Raw genomic sequence first — 12,675 nt, 5'->3', positions numbered from 1 at the left:
AATATCATTCCCATTTTATAGATAAAGAAACTGAGTCTGTTAGCACAGCACAGCACACAGACTCAGTCTCAGAGAGATGAACTTGCCAGACAGCCTGGATCATCTCTGGCCCTGAACTCCAATCTCACCATGTGCCCCTTTCTCACTACCCACCCTTCCTACTGGAGGGCCTTTGCCAAGCCAAGCCCCTTCACTGGCGGGCCCCACCAGGTAACCTACACTGATCCATCAGATTTCAGCTAAAACTCTCTCTTGCTCGGGGGAGCTTTGCCCACCTCCCAGACAATGACAGTCTCTGCTCTCTGTCCTCATTGTACCCTAACCTCCTATCATCCAGGCACAAAATGGGACTGATCATAGTTATTTTACTCCTTACCTATGACTCTCAGCCCTGCATGTACATTATAATCATTCAGGGGAGTTCTTGAAAAATACAGGCCTTGGCCCTAGTGTTGACCAACTGCATCAAACATCTTTGGGGTTAGACAGTATACCACAAGCTACAACACAGTACACTGATTTGTTTACATGGCCTGTTCTACTAGACTGTAAGCTCCTTGAGGCCACACACTGTATCTGATTCACTTCTTTATTTTCAGCGCCCAGCTAGCGGCATAGACCAAAGCAGGTGCCTAGGACATTAGAAGATGAAACAGCTAGATAAAGCCCAATGAAAAAGAAACACTTAGAAGTATACAAATTCATTAAAGTTATAATATTAATTCTAACTTGAAAAAAAATCTCTGGGGTTGGGTCGCAGCACCTCTAGTCCCTCAGAGCCCCCAGGTGATTCTAACACGTACTCAGGACTGAGAATGGTACTTCAGACGGGGCCCTGCTCCATAAGGTTAAAGATCATGACTGTCTGCCTCCACTGGATTGCCATGACCCAGCACAATGCACCTGGTACGCAGAACATGCTCAATAAGTATTATTTGAAAGAATGAATGAATAAGTACACTAAAGGCTCTGAAAGTCTCTGAAAGTCTCTGAGAAGGCCTGCAATTGAAAAAATTAACTTTGTTTAAACCTAGTGTTTCCCAAACTTATTTGATAACAGGATTATTTTCCTCCACAGAAAACCTACTCACATCTTGAAGAATATCTGTGAAACCCGGCAGGGGAGATACTGATCTGCAGAAGTCTTGGGGCTGGCTTCACCAGCCTTACAAACTTGACCTGGGAGTAAGTTATTATAAACCACCAACTTTATGCCCGGGCAAGGGAGGGAACTTGAAGATGGCTACCTGTTCCCCCACCTCCCATGGCCCATCCCTGCTGGCTCCAAAAGCCTAGGAAATGTGTGGGCCTAGTTTCTTGAGCTTGGGATAATAATAAAGATAATAATAACAATAACTAACACTATGGCTATGATCCTCAAGGGGCCTTCAGCTTTTTCTGCACTTTAAGAAGCTGAACTGAGAAAGCAGGAGTCCTGGCAGGTGCCCACAGCGGCCACCCTCTCCCCCACTATCCCAGGGGCCCTGGAAAAGCTCCTGCCTGCCTTAAGCTCACCAGCACTCTGAGCTCACTGGGCTCAGGGGACCTCTAGTACAACCAGGGAAGGCTCAACCCACCAAGGGCCTTTTTATAGCTGGCCTCCCTTCCCTGGGCCTTTCCCTAGCATGCAGTTGAGATTTCAGCCTAAATAGGAAAGAATAATCCGTGGGGGGAGCAGAGGCTGAGCTTCCAACTTAACCACTTAAAGGCTAGAATGTGAAGCAACCTGGAAGGACAGTGAACCCACCAAAACAGGAGACAGCTGAAATGTAGAGTCTCAAAGCACATACTTCGCAGAGGTCAGATTGACTGGGGCCTGAATCTCAGCTCTGCCACTTCTTATCTGTGTGACTTCAGGTATCTTACTTACCTTCTCTGAGCCCCAGTTTCCTCATTTATAAAATGGTGATAAAAACAGTTCTGACTTCCACAGGCTAATATGAGGGTGACATAAGAAAGTACACAAGTGACAGTGGCCATTATTTTTCCAGGGTCATCTCTGCCCCCAAAGACCTCACCATTCATTTAAAAGCAGAGAGCAGTTCTGTCTTTGGAGGCTGGAAAAAGCTTCAACGGCGCAGCTTAACAAACAGCCCAGGTGCTGTGTTTATGTATTTTCACTCATTCACAAGCAACCCTGAGTTCTGTTATCTGCCATTTATGGATGGGGGAACTAAAGCCTAGAGGTGAATGTGCTTGCCAAAGGCACTGAAGTGGGAAGTGACTGATGTGGGATTTTGTCGAAGGGTTATCTGACTAAAGGAGTTTTTCCCCAGAGAACAGGGAGGCTTCATGCAAAACTCAACACTGGCACTGGTGAATACTTTGTGATTTTGCTGCGAACCTCAGAGTCACAGGGGACTTGAAATAGGAAAAGCTTGGCTGCCAGCTCCTTGGGTGTGTGTTCCAGCATGGTGAGAGGGCTGGGGCTGGGAGGCTGTCACAACCTGAGAACAGGGCCTCACGGTCTGTACTCTTTTTGGCTTAAGATAGAAATCCTAGTTCATTAGTGTTTTAACTGTTGTTTTCTTAGGTTCTGTATTTGTCTATTTGGCATCTACTCAGTATGGGGCTTCCCTGGTGGCTCAGACAGTAAAGAATCTGCATGCAATGCAGGAGACCTGGGTTGGATCTCTGGGTCAGGAAGATCCCCCTGGAGAAGGAAATGGCAACCCACTCCAGTATTCTTGCCTGGAGAACTCTAAGCATAGAGAAGCCTGGCATGCTATAGTCACTGGGGTCGCAAAGAGTCAGACACGACTGAGTGACGAACACTTTCACACACACATTACAGGGTCAAACTAATGGCCAAACTTGTTTACAGCTTCCCTGTGACCCAGAGCCTATATCCCCAACCACCTCCTTTATCTAATTCACATTCTCAGCCAATATTTCCTCTGCCTCAAATCACCCAGGGCCAGGTATGAGACAGCTAGAGACCACTCCTATAGCCTAGAGGCCACCAACATTATTCAAACTAGTCAACGCTAAGCTGTTTCCTCTGCCCTGCTTTACTTTGTGTGGAAAACACAATAAAAGCTGTGACCTATGCTTTCCCTTTGCTCCTTTCCGTCTCCTGGCTGACCCTGGTGCTTCCCCATGTGGCCCTGTGTAGGATGGGATGCCCTTTTCTCTTGGGAAGTGCAAGCAATAAAAATCTTTTTTCAAGGTCATCAGCCTCTCCATGTTCCCACCCGGACACCTCTATAAATTAAAATCCCCTGGGTGCAATCATTGCCACAGTTAGTCAAGTGGACCACTGGCTGCACAGGCTTTGAGAATTACCGTGAGAGCAACAGCAAGCTGTTGTGTGTTGAAGATACGAGGTCATCTTTGTGCAAAGCAGTTTCCGATCAGATCTCCTCCACCCTTCTGACAAGTAGCCCTGAGGAGCAGGTAATATTCAATCCAGTTTCGGGTTGTCCCGACCACCTGAAGCTCAGAGCCTCGGATGGAATGAGAGTGATGCCTACCTTTCAGGTGGAACGTTTTCTGTGTTGCTGCTGTGCCGTCTCTGCATTTTCCTTAAGACCTAAAAGTCAACACAGGCATGAACCAGAGTCTCCCAACATCCCCAGCACCTAGATTGCCATGGTAACTATAAATAAGTACTACTCATATCTTATATCCCTAGAGCTTTCTGACATTTTGCAAACTGGGTTTTTCAGTCTGCTATGTCATTCAACCCTCAAATCAACATTCTGTCCCATGAAGAAAGTGTCATTCGTGGATGAGGAGGATGAGACTTGAAGGCGGAGGAAGTCTTCACATGAGAGGAGAAAGAAGTGAACTATAAAGCAAAGAGGTGCTGGAGGAGGTGCAACAGACAGACATTTGGGACACACAGATCCTGGACTGGTGCCACCCTTAATTTGCTGTGTGACCCTGGACAAGTCAGTAACCTCTTGGTGGCCTCAGAGTCCCCATCAAAGGGTTCAAGGCAGAGGGGTGGAGTGTCTGAACCCAGAGCTTCCTTCCAGCCCTCACATTTGGTAATGAAGATGTGAATTCCCATGCAGACACGTCACCTGGTTCACTGTGAGGAACCACATGGACTTCAGAACTCCATGTTGACAACACCTCAGGTGGGCATTCAGGGTTCCGGGTGGGGATGTGACCACTGGATTCCAGAGAAAGCAGATCTCTCCCTCTTCCTTCTCTCCAAAGGGACACACGGGTCACAGGAGCTTACCAGAGATTCCAAATCCTGGATGGCACAGAACACTTAAGTGACTAGTCCATGGGATGCCTTGAACCTAAGACATCTTAGGACTTCATGGGGAGCTATAAGCAGGTGGTTCTGTTGCCTCCTTATCCCTTACTAGCCTCCCATTGATCCCTCTTTAGTATTCCTGAGGACAGTTATGATCTGAACATATTTTGCCCTACTGTCAAACTCTGAGTCCTGATTGGGAAATACAGACATGTTTTAGGGCCTCCAAAGGTGACCCACTGTAACCAGAATAAAATCAAAGTTCTGTTCCTGGCCTGCAGGCCTCACCTGTCCCCAGCCTCACCTGCCTCCACTCTCCCTTTAACCAAGCCGCTTCAATCATACTGGTCTTTTCGTTTTTCAAAGATGCCAGCTTGTTCCTGTCTCAGGGCCTTTGTGCTTTCTGTTCCCTCTCCCCAGAATGCTTTTCCTTCTGGCTAGCTCCCTCAGGTCAAATGTCACCTCCTCCTAGAGGTCTTCTCTTCTCACCCTCCTGACTCAACATATGTTGCCCTGTTCAACTATCTTCATAGCATCGATCAGTTATTTACATGCTTGTTTATTTATTTATGTTCTGTCCCCCATTAGAATGTAAATGCCACAAAAGTAAGGATCTATCTGCCTAGTTTGCCCTTCCACCTCCACATGTAGAACACTGCCTGGCACAGAGCTGCACTCAACAAGTAAAACATCAATGGGTCTCTCACTTTACCTCTTTCTATATATCCCCTGCTTCTTCCCTGACCTCTCACCCTAGAGAAGAAATAAAAGCCAGAGACTTTACATGAATAGGTTTAGCTTCCTTAAATATTTTCTTGTCCCAGAACAAAAGATGATATCTGGCTTAGTTCAGGGCATCATAATTGGCTGTTGAGTGATTTCTTGATCCTGACCAGCCTTCTTCAGGGGACAGTACTCGTGTTACCAGGGCTGCTGATTAGAAACAATTCACCAGAGAAGCCTTCTTTCTTTTCGGAAAATCAGCCAAAAACACAAAACAAAACAAAACTGGTCAGTAGCACCATCTCCATATATGAAGGAAAGTTTATCCCGTAATTGCACTCATCTCACATGCTAGCAAAGCAATGCTCAAAATTCTCCAAGCTAGGCTTCAGCAGTATGTGAACCGAGAACTTCCAGATGTTCAAGCTGCATTTAGAAAAGGCAGAGGAACCAGAGATCAAATTGCCAACTGTTGGATCATAGAAAAAGCAAGAGAATTCCAGAAAAACATCTACTTCTGCTTCATTGACTATGCTAAAGCCTTTGACTATGTGGATCACAACAAACTGGAAAATTCTTAAAGAGATGGGAATACCAGAACACCTTATCTGCCTCCTGAGAAATGTGTATACTGGTCAAGAAGCAACAGTTAGAACTGGACATGGAACAACAGACTGGCTCCAAATTGGGAAGAGTATGTCAAGACTGCATACTGTCACTCTGCTTATTTAACTTATATGCAGAGTACATCATGTGAAATGCCAGGCTAGATGAAGGACAAGCTGGAATCAAGATTGCCGGGAGAAATGTCAATAACCTCAGATATGCAGATGATACCACCCTTAAGGTAGAAAGAGGAACTAAAGAGCCTCTTGATGAAAATGAAAAAGGAGAGTGAAAAGGCTGGCTTAAAACTCAACATTCAGAAAACTAAGATCATGGCATCCGGTCCCATCACTTCATGGCAAACAGATGCAGAAACAATGAAAACAGTGAGAGACTTTATTTCCTGGAACTCCAAAATCACTGCAGATGGTGACTGCAGCCATGAAATTCAAAGATGCTTGCTCCTTGGAAGAAAAGCTATGACAAACCTAGACAGCATATTAAAATGCAGAGACATGACTTTGCTGACAAAGATCCGTCTAGTCAAAGCTATGGTTTTTCCATTAGTCATGTATGGATGTGAGAGTTGGACCATAAAGAAAGTTGAGCGCTTTAGAATTGATACTTTTGAACTGTGGTGTTGGAGAAGACTCTTGAGAGTCCCTTGGACTGCAAGGAGATCAAACCAGTCCATCCTAAAGGAAATTAGTCCTGAACATTCATTGGAAGGACTGATGCTGAAGCTGAAGTGCCAATACTTTGGCCACTCGATACGAAGAACTGACTGGTTGGAAAAGACCGTGATGCTTGGAAAGATTGAAGGCAGGAGAAGGGGATGACAGAGGAAGAGATGGTTGGATGGCATCACTGACTCAATAGGCATGAGTTTGAGCAAGCTCCAGGAGTTGGTGATGGACAGGGAAGCCTGGCGTGCTGCAGTCCATGGGGTCACAAAGAGTTGGACACGACTGAGTGACTGAACTGAACTTGTCCCATAAATCTATTTCAAGAACCTGCAATCTTGCCTTAATGCCCCCTCCCCCCACAATGATTCCTCATCACCTACAAATCCTTGGGGAAAATAAAATACAGAATCCCAAGTTTAGGGACTTCCCTCATGGTCCAGTGGCTAAGACTCTGTCCTCCCAATGCAGGGGGCCCAGGTTCCATCCTTGGTCAGGGAACTAGATCCCATCTACTGCTGCAACTAAGAGCTCACAAGCCACAAAGAAGACAGAAGATCCTGCATGCCGCAACTAAGACCCGGCGCAGTCAAATTATTGTTTTAAAAAAAAAACAAAAAACCCAAGTTTCCATCCACAAATTTGCCACAGTCTCCAAAATCAAATACCCAAGATTCCACTTTCAGATGCTTGCTTTCGAAGGGCTTCAGATTCTGTGTTGGAAGCAGGCCGTACCTAACTATTCCCATACTGAATTCTGGAATAAAACGTTTGCATGTGGGATGCTTCTGAAATGACTGATTGAAATGCCTTTTTTACCCTCTGCTTAATACATCGCACTCCATTCCTAAGAAGGATTTTACCAAGAGTTTTCAGTGTATGGGAGATTTTAAGTTGCACCCCCGGGCCGTTACATGACTGCACAAAAATGCATGCAAGAGCGCATCTCCTGCAGCACTTGCATTGGAAGCAGGCAGGTGCGCTTCGAATACAATGCCATGGGCGTTTTTCGTTCCTGCAAGCAACATTTAGCGCGAAACGCCCCAGGATTTCAAGGGCTGATTACACTGACCATACTGGAGGGGGGAAAATAACGTTTTCTTTTTACCTGCACAAACGATTCAGCAATCACAGCGGCATCATTCACGTCCTTCCAAGCCAATCACTCTCGCGGCCGGGAGAGCACCTGACTTCCGAGTGCTTCCGGCCTCTCCTCAGGTTTTTCTCTCAGGTCGCAAGGTCCGGCGCTAAGACCCGGGCATAGCTCCATCGGCCGCACGCACACGATTGCCCACCCCCTTCCCGAGATTTAGCCAATAAGAAGCCGCCGCTCTCTAGGGACCAATGAGGAGGAGGCTGAATGAGCCCCGGAGGGTGACGCAAAGGTGCAGAGGCGGTGCGTGGGGCGGGGTCACGTGGGAGGTGAGAGGTGGCTGACGGGAGCTGGCTGGGCTGAGGGCCGCGGGGCCGGCGCCCGCCGCGAGCCATGGGGCTGCCGGCCGTGTAGGGGCCATGCCGCCGGGGCCCCGGTCCTGCCCCGCTCCGCGCCGGGATGGTGAACCTGGCGGCTATGGTGTGGCGCCGGCTCCTGCGGAAGAGGTGGGTGCTCGCCCTGGTCTTCGGGCTCTCGCTGGTCTACTTCCTCACCAGCACCTTCAAGCAGGTCAGTGCTGCCCCGGGCTGCCCGGGAGAGGGAACCTGCCTCTGCAGCCGCGCTGCCCGAGCGCCGGCGCGCCGGGGCTCAGACGGGAGAAGGGACCTGCCCCTTTGGCTGGGACAGAGCTGGGACTCGAGCCCGCTGTGATGGGCCTTTAACGCTGTTCTTTGCACCCTCAGGGCTTCCTACCTGCCAGGCTCAGGGCTCCCCACCTGCCGGTCCCAGGGCTGAGCGGGGCTGACATTTCTCCTTTCATCCTCACGGCGGTTCGGGGTGGGGGTGCGGGGGTGTACTGTCCCGGTATTGTAGTGGGGGAACCTGGAGACTGGAAAAGGTGGAGATTCCTGGGCCATAAGTAGCCAAGCTGCGAGGCCAGCGCCCGTGTGCCTGGTTTTTATTTAATTTCGGGGCTCAGTGATCGCCAGGGAGACACTTCAGGACCCCCGCGGTTCCCTTCCTATACAAAACAGGGTTGGGTGGAATTTTGTTTTCACCTCCCCACCCCCTGAGTTTTTCTTCTCTGTGCGAATTTCTGAGAGAAAAGGCAGAGAGCTTTGGTGGGAAATGTTACCCAGAGCACGAGCAGTGTGTTTAGAAATTCAGTACGAGCGTTTGGGTTTTTACAACGAATGAGCCTACTTCAGAGGGTACCCGGGACAACCCTGCTTTATGCTGTTGCTCTGATGGAAGTTAAAACAAATCTCCCCTTTTCATTTTCAAGAGTCAAGTTCCTAAATAGAATGTATCAGTGAATAGAAAATTACTAAACAAGGGAGAGAATATATGTATACTTACGGCTGATTCACGTTGTTGGACGGCAGAAACTAGCACAGTATTGTAAAGCAGTTATTTTCTAAGTTAAAAAAAAAAAACAGTAAAGGAGATGGTCACCCTAGTTTTAGCAGGTTGGTGGGGAAGCTGTAAAAAGGGAAGTTAGAGAACTGTATCCCACCTTTCACCTGTGTTATAAGCTTCCTCTGGTGACTGGGATGTGTGGGTGACATTCCTGTGAACTCAGTGCTTCTTGGACATGTGTTTTCACAACTTCACAGACACCTTCTCGTGGTCACATGCCGTCCCCTGTCTGTCCCGCGGGTGCCACAGTGAGCAGGGACTCAGCCCCCTGCCTCCCTCCCACCTGCTGTTGCTCACCTCTAGCTCCGTTGGTTTCAATACCAACTGTATGCTGTTGGCTATCCTAATATCTAACTCCAGCCTCGGCTGATTCAGAAACCCCTGAAACCCCCAGGTTCTTCTGTCCAGTTGCCTGCTTGAGTCCCTTTTGAATGTATTGTTAGCTCCTCTTACTTGTCCAAAACTGAACTCCTGATTCTCCAGCACCCGCACTTCCTCTCCAGTCTTCCCAGGCTCACTAGCTACTGTTCTTCAGGTAGTCTGGCCACACATACTTTCTGCTTTACTTTATCTCACTCCTCGCCTGCAAAACATTTCTTCTGCCTCCACAGCAGATCCCGAATCTGTTCTTCTCTCCCAGTTGTCACCGCAGTAACCCTAGGGCAGCCTGCCTGGACCTCTGCAGGGGCCCACCCACAGGTCTCTGCTTTCTTTCTTGTCCTGAAGCCTTTTCTCTACCAGCAAGAGGGGGTGATCATCTGAATAGAAAAAAAGATATAATTCTTCTTTGGGCCCCCATTGCATTTAGGTAAAACTCCAGGCTCAGTTTCAGGATCTCTGCATGGTGAGTCTTGTTGTTAACTCAGGTGAGGCTTACTGTTACTGCCCCAGGCCACACCAGGTGACACAGTCTCAGTGACTTCAGTTTCTTGTCCATAGTCGTACTTTATTTTTTTTGTGGTAGAAATCGCTTACTGAGGATTTTTGGATCATTTATTTATCTGTCTCCCCTCACTCTCCCTTCTGCACATCATTTTTTGGAGAACAGGGACTTTGTGTTGTTCATAGAATCCCAGTCTCTAGAATACTGCCAGACACTATTGTGGTTTTTCAGATATTGGTTGAACAATCAAATCTTTATAATTGGGTGGCTTCCTTTCTTCCCAGTTTAGCACACTCCTACTGATTTTTCCTTTATTGACTCAGATGCTGTCTACCCTGTTACTTTCCCTACAGTGTCCTTTTTTTTTTTTTAATTTTATTTTATTTTTAAACTTTACAATATTGTATTGGTTTTGCCAAACATCAAAATGAATCCGCCACAGGTATTACAGTCTCCTTTTTTGAGGGGTGGGTGTGGATGGGCATGCCATGAGGCTTGTGGGATCTTAGTTCCCTGACCAGGGATTGAACCCAGGCCCTTGGGTGAAAATGCAAAGTCCTAACCTCTGGACTACCAGGGAATTCTCCTACAACTACCTTTTACTCTGGTGTACCTAGTTTGTTTTTGTTTTTGTTTTTTTTTAACTTTTGATCTATGGCCACAATCATAGGGGTGTGTATGTGTCGGGGGGAGATGATTGTGAGTCCCTAAAACTGTTCACAACTGTTTTCGTTTTGTAGATTTTTTTGGATCTAATTACCCCATGGCCTAAAAAACATGTTAGCCATGATCTCTCTATTTCTGCCCATTAATCCCTTCCTTGGCAACAACCACTAGTCAACTTTTTGTCTCCATGGATTTTCTTATTCTGAACATTTCATATAAATGGAATTGTACTGTGTGTCTTCTGTGTCTGGCTTCTTCAATTAAAAGCCTGTGTTTTCAAGGCTTATCCATCTTGTAGCATGTATTAGTAGTTTATATCTGAATAATACTCAGTTGTAGACATCTACCACATTTTGTCTGATGGAGACTTGCCTTGTGTCTGAAAGAAGTGAAAGTAGTGAAAGTGTTAGTTGCTTAGTTGCAGCTCTTTGGGACCCCATGAATTGTAGCACGCCAGGATCCTGTGTCCATGGAATTCTCAGGGCAGGAATACTGACTTGTTTCTACTTTTTGACTATTTGCCATGAACACTAGTGTACAAGGTTTTGTTTGGAAATGGGTTTTCAGTTCTCTTGGGTATGGTCCTAGGAGTGGAATTGATGGGTCACTTGGTAACTCTGTTTAACTTTTTGAGGAACTGCCAGGCTGTTTTCCAAAGTGGCCATACCATTTGCAGTGAGCTTTAAGAAACTATACTTGTCAAGTTTTTGATGTACTATCAAAGATTATCCATAATTTTCTGGAAAAACCACTAAAATATTCTTTCTACTTCCAACTGCACATCTGTATGAGATAGATTTTCTTCATAAGCTTCAACCTGAACAATATATTGCAATAGATTGGATGCAGAGGGAGTTGTGAGAATCCAGCTGTTTTCCATTGAGCCAGGCATTAAAAACATTTCCAGAAATGTAAAAACATTTTCTCATCTCACCAAATACATATTTTTGTTTTGAAAAACATTCTTTTTCACACGCACATGAAAAACTGTTTGATATGTAATGGGCTCATTATTGTTATTTTTAAACAAATAGCTTATTTAAAATAAATGTTTTAAGAAGTTATGTTTTAATTTCTAATATGATAACTATCAATAGCCATAACCCTCAATGACCCACATATTGAAGTCCTGAATAATTTTTAAGAGTATAAAGGGTCCGTGGACTTTTGTGAGATGAACATCATCCCAATCTGACTGATGCTCTTACACACGTGTGAGTTTGCTTGCCGGCTCTGTTCTCTGCTCCCGTTTTGGTCTTCGGCACTCCTGAGATCAGTGGCTTGAGGCGAGTGGGCTCCATTTTGCCTAGACTCAGGCTCCATCTGTAACAGAGCTATTGGACAGGAAGGCGGGGTGGGAATGGTTAGAATTAATTGAAAGGAGACTGAAAAACTCCAAAGCTTCATATGATCCTTAGCTCTGCTTCAGTGAGACTGAACTCTTGGAGCAGATGCAGCCATTTTTTGCCTAGAGAATAGTTGATTATTCTCTACAGCTTTGAATTCCTCTTTTCTTTAGTTTTCATGTTAATTAATGCTTTGGGGGATAGTTTAAATTGTAGGTATGGGAACACAAGAGAAATTAGTGACCTTGGTGGGGATGCCATTGGGGGAGAGGGCTGGGTGCCAGGTGACTTGGGCACGCTGATTTAACAAATGTTTTAGTGAAAACCAACTGCACTAGGCAGTGTCTGCTAGATGATGGTGATACAGTGGGGGGCAAAGCAGATGGAGTCTGACTCTCCAAGAGCCTGTATTCTGTAGGGGGTGAGGGGTAGAAATGGCAAATGAGCAGGATTATTTCACACAACAACTAGTAATATAAAGAAAACAAAACAAGGTACTATGCTAGAGCAGCAAGGTGGGCCTAACTCTGGGGCGTTTGAGCTGAGACGAAAGAATTCCCAGTCTTGGAGTCAGAAGGGTCCTTAGAGGTCCTCTCATGTCAATAACTGTTCTCATAGTTGTTCAAGTAGTGCACTTCTGAAAGTGTCAGGGCTATGTGCATAACTACTTGAGAATATATGAACATCATCATCTTTTAAGTAATTAAGTATGTAAATTGGTTTCAAGTTAGACACTGTCTAAAGTGTAATAAATCATAAGAGAGAGTTGCTAATCTGTGTTTTTGTTCTATTTTTCACTAATCACGAAAGTACATATACCTTTCAGAGTTTGTAAAGTACTGCATAGGTTAGACAAGGAAAACAGTTAACTTTAATCTCAGCAACCAGAGGGATTCACTGATGATATTTGGGCATATTTTCTTTCTTCATTTTCATATTTTAAACATATAGTTGGGGCATACTCTTTTTTCACTTAACATGTATGCATTTTCCCCATCTTTAAAAGCTTTAAGTATAAATTTTTTATAACTAAAATTTTCCAT

General features: G+C 45.7%; 2 protein-coding genes across 10 annotated transcripts in view; one reads left to right on the top strand and one right to left on the bottom strand.

The window, feature by feature from the left end:
- The window catches only part of RNFT2 (ring finger protein, transmembrane 2), a 62,288-nt gene extending 54,755 nt beyond the window's left edge, over positions 1–7,533 (bottom strand). The window contains exons 1-3 of one of the 4 annotated variants that reach the window (XM_044930134.2): positions 7,334–7,533; positions 3,988–4,207; positions 3,474–3,532 (exon numbers count right to left, since the gene is read on the bottom strand). In XM_044930134.2, the coding sequence (XP_044786069.1) occupies positions 3,474–3,520 (47 nt within the window). In that variant the 5' untranslated portion in view covers positions 3,521–3,532; positions 3,988–4,207; positions 7,334–7,533. The remainder of the gene's footprint in view (positions 1–3,473; positions 3,533–3,987; positions 4,208–7,333) is intronic. The other 3 variants (XM_006043041.4, XM_044930136.2, XM_044930135.2) reach the window with 3 other exon arrangements.
- A 94-nt stretch (positions 7,534–7,627) lies between these two features.
- The window catches only part of SPRING1 (SREBF pathway regulator in golgi 1), a 49,399-nt gene continuing 44,351 nt past the window's right edge, over positions 7,628–12,675 (top strand). For 3 of the 6 annotated variants that reach the window (XM_025267584.3, XM_025267581.3, XM_006043042.4), the window contains exon 1: positions 7,644–7,888. In XM_025267584.3, coding sequence (XP_025123369.3) covers positions 7,778–7,888 — 111 coding nt within the window. In that variant the 5' untranslated portion in view covers positions 7,644–7,777. Of the gene's footprint in view, positions 7,889–12,675 lie in introns of all 6 variants that reach the window. The other 3 variants (XM_025267583.3, XM_025267582.3, XM_006043044.4) reach the window with 3 other exon arrangements.

The sequence above is a fragment of the Bubalus bubalis genome, chromosome 17 (genome assembly GCF_019923935.1).
Source record: "Bubalus bubalis isolate 160015118507 breed Murrah chromosome 17, NDDB_SH_1, whole genome shotgun sequence".
Classification (NCBI taxonomy): domain Eukaryota; kingdom Metazoa; phylum Chordata; class Mammalia; order Artiodactyla; family Bovidae; genus Bubalus; species Bubalus bubalis.
The sequence above is the reverse complement of the archived record's forward strand: the minus strand, read 5'-3'. Positions and strand labels throughout refer to the sequence as shown.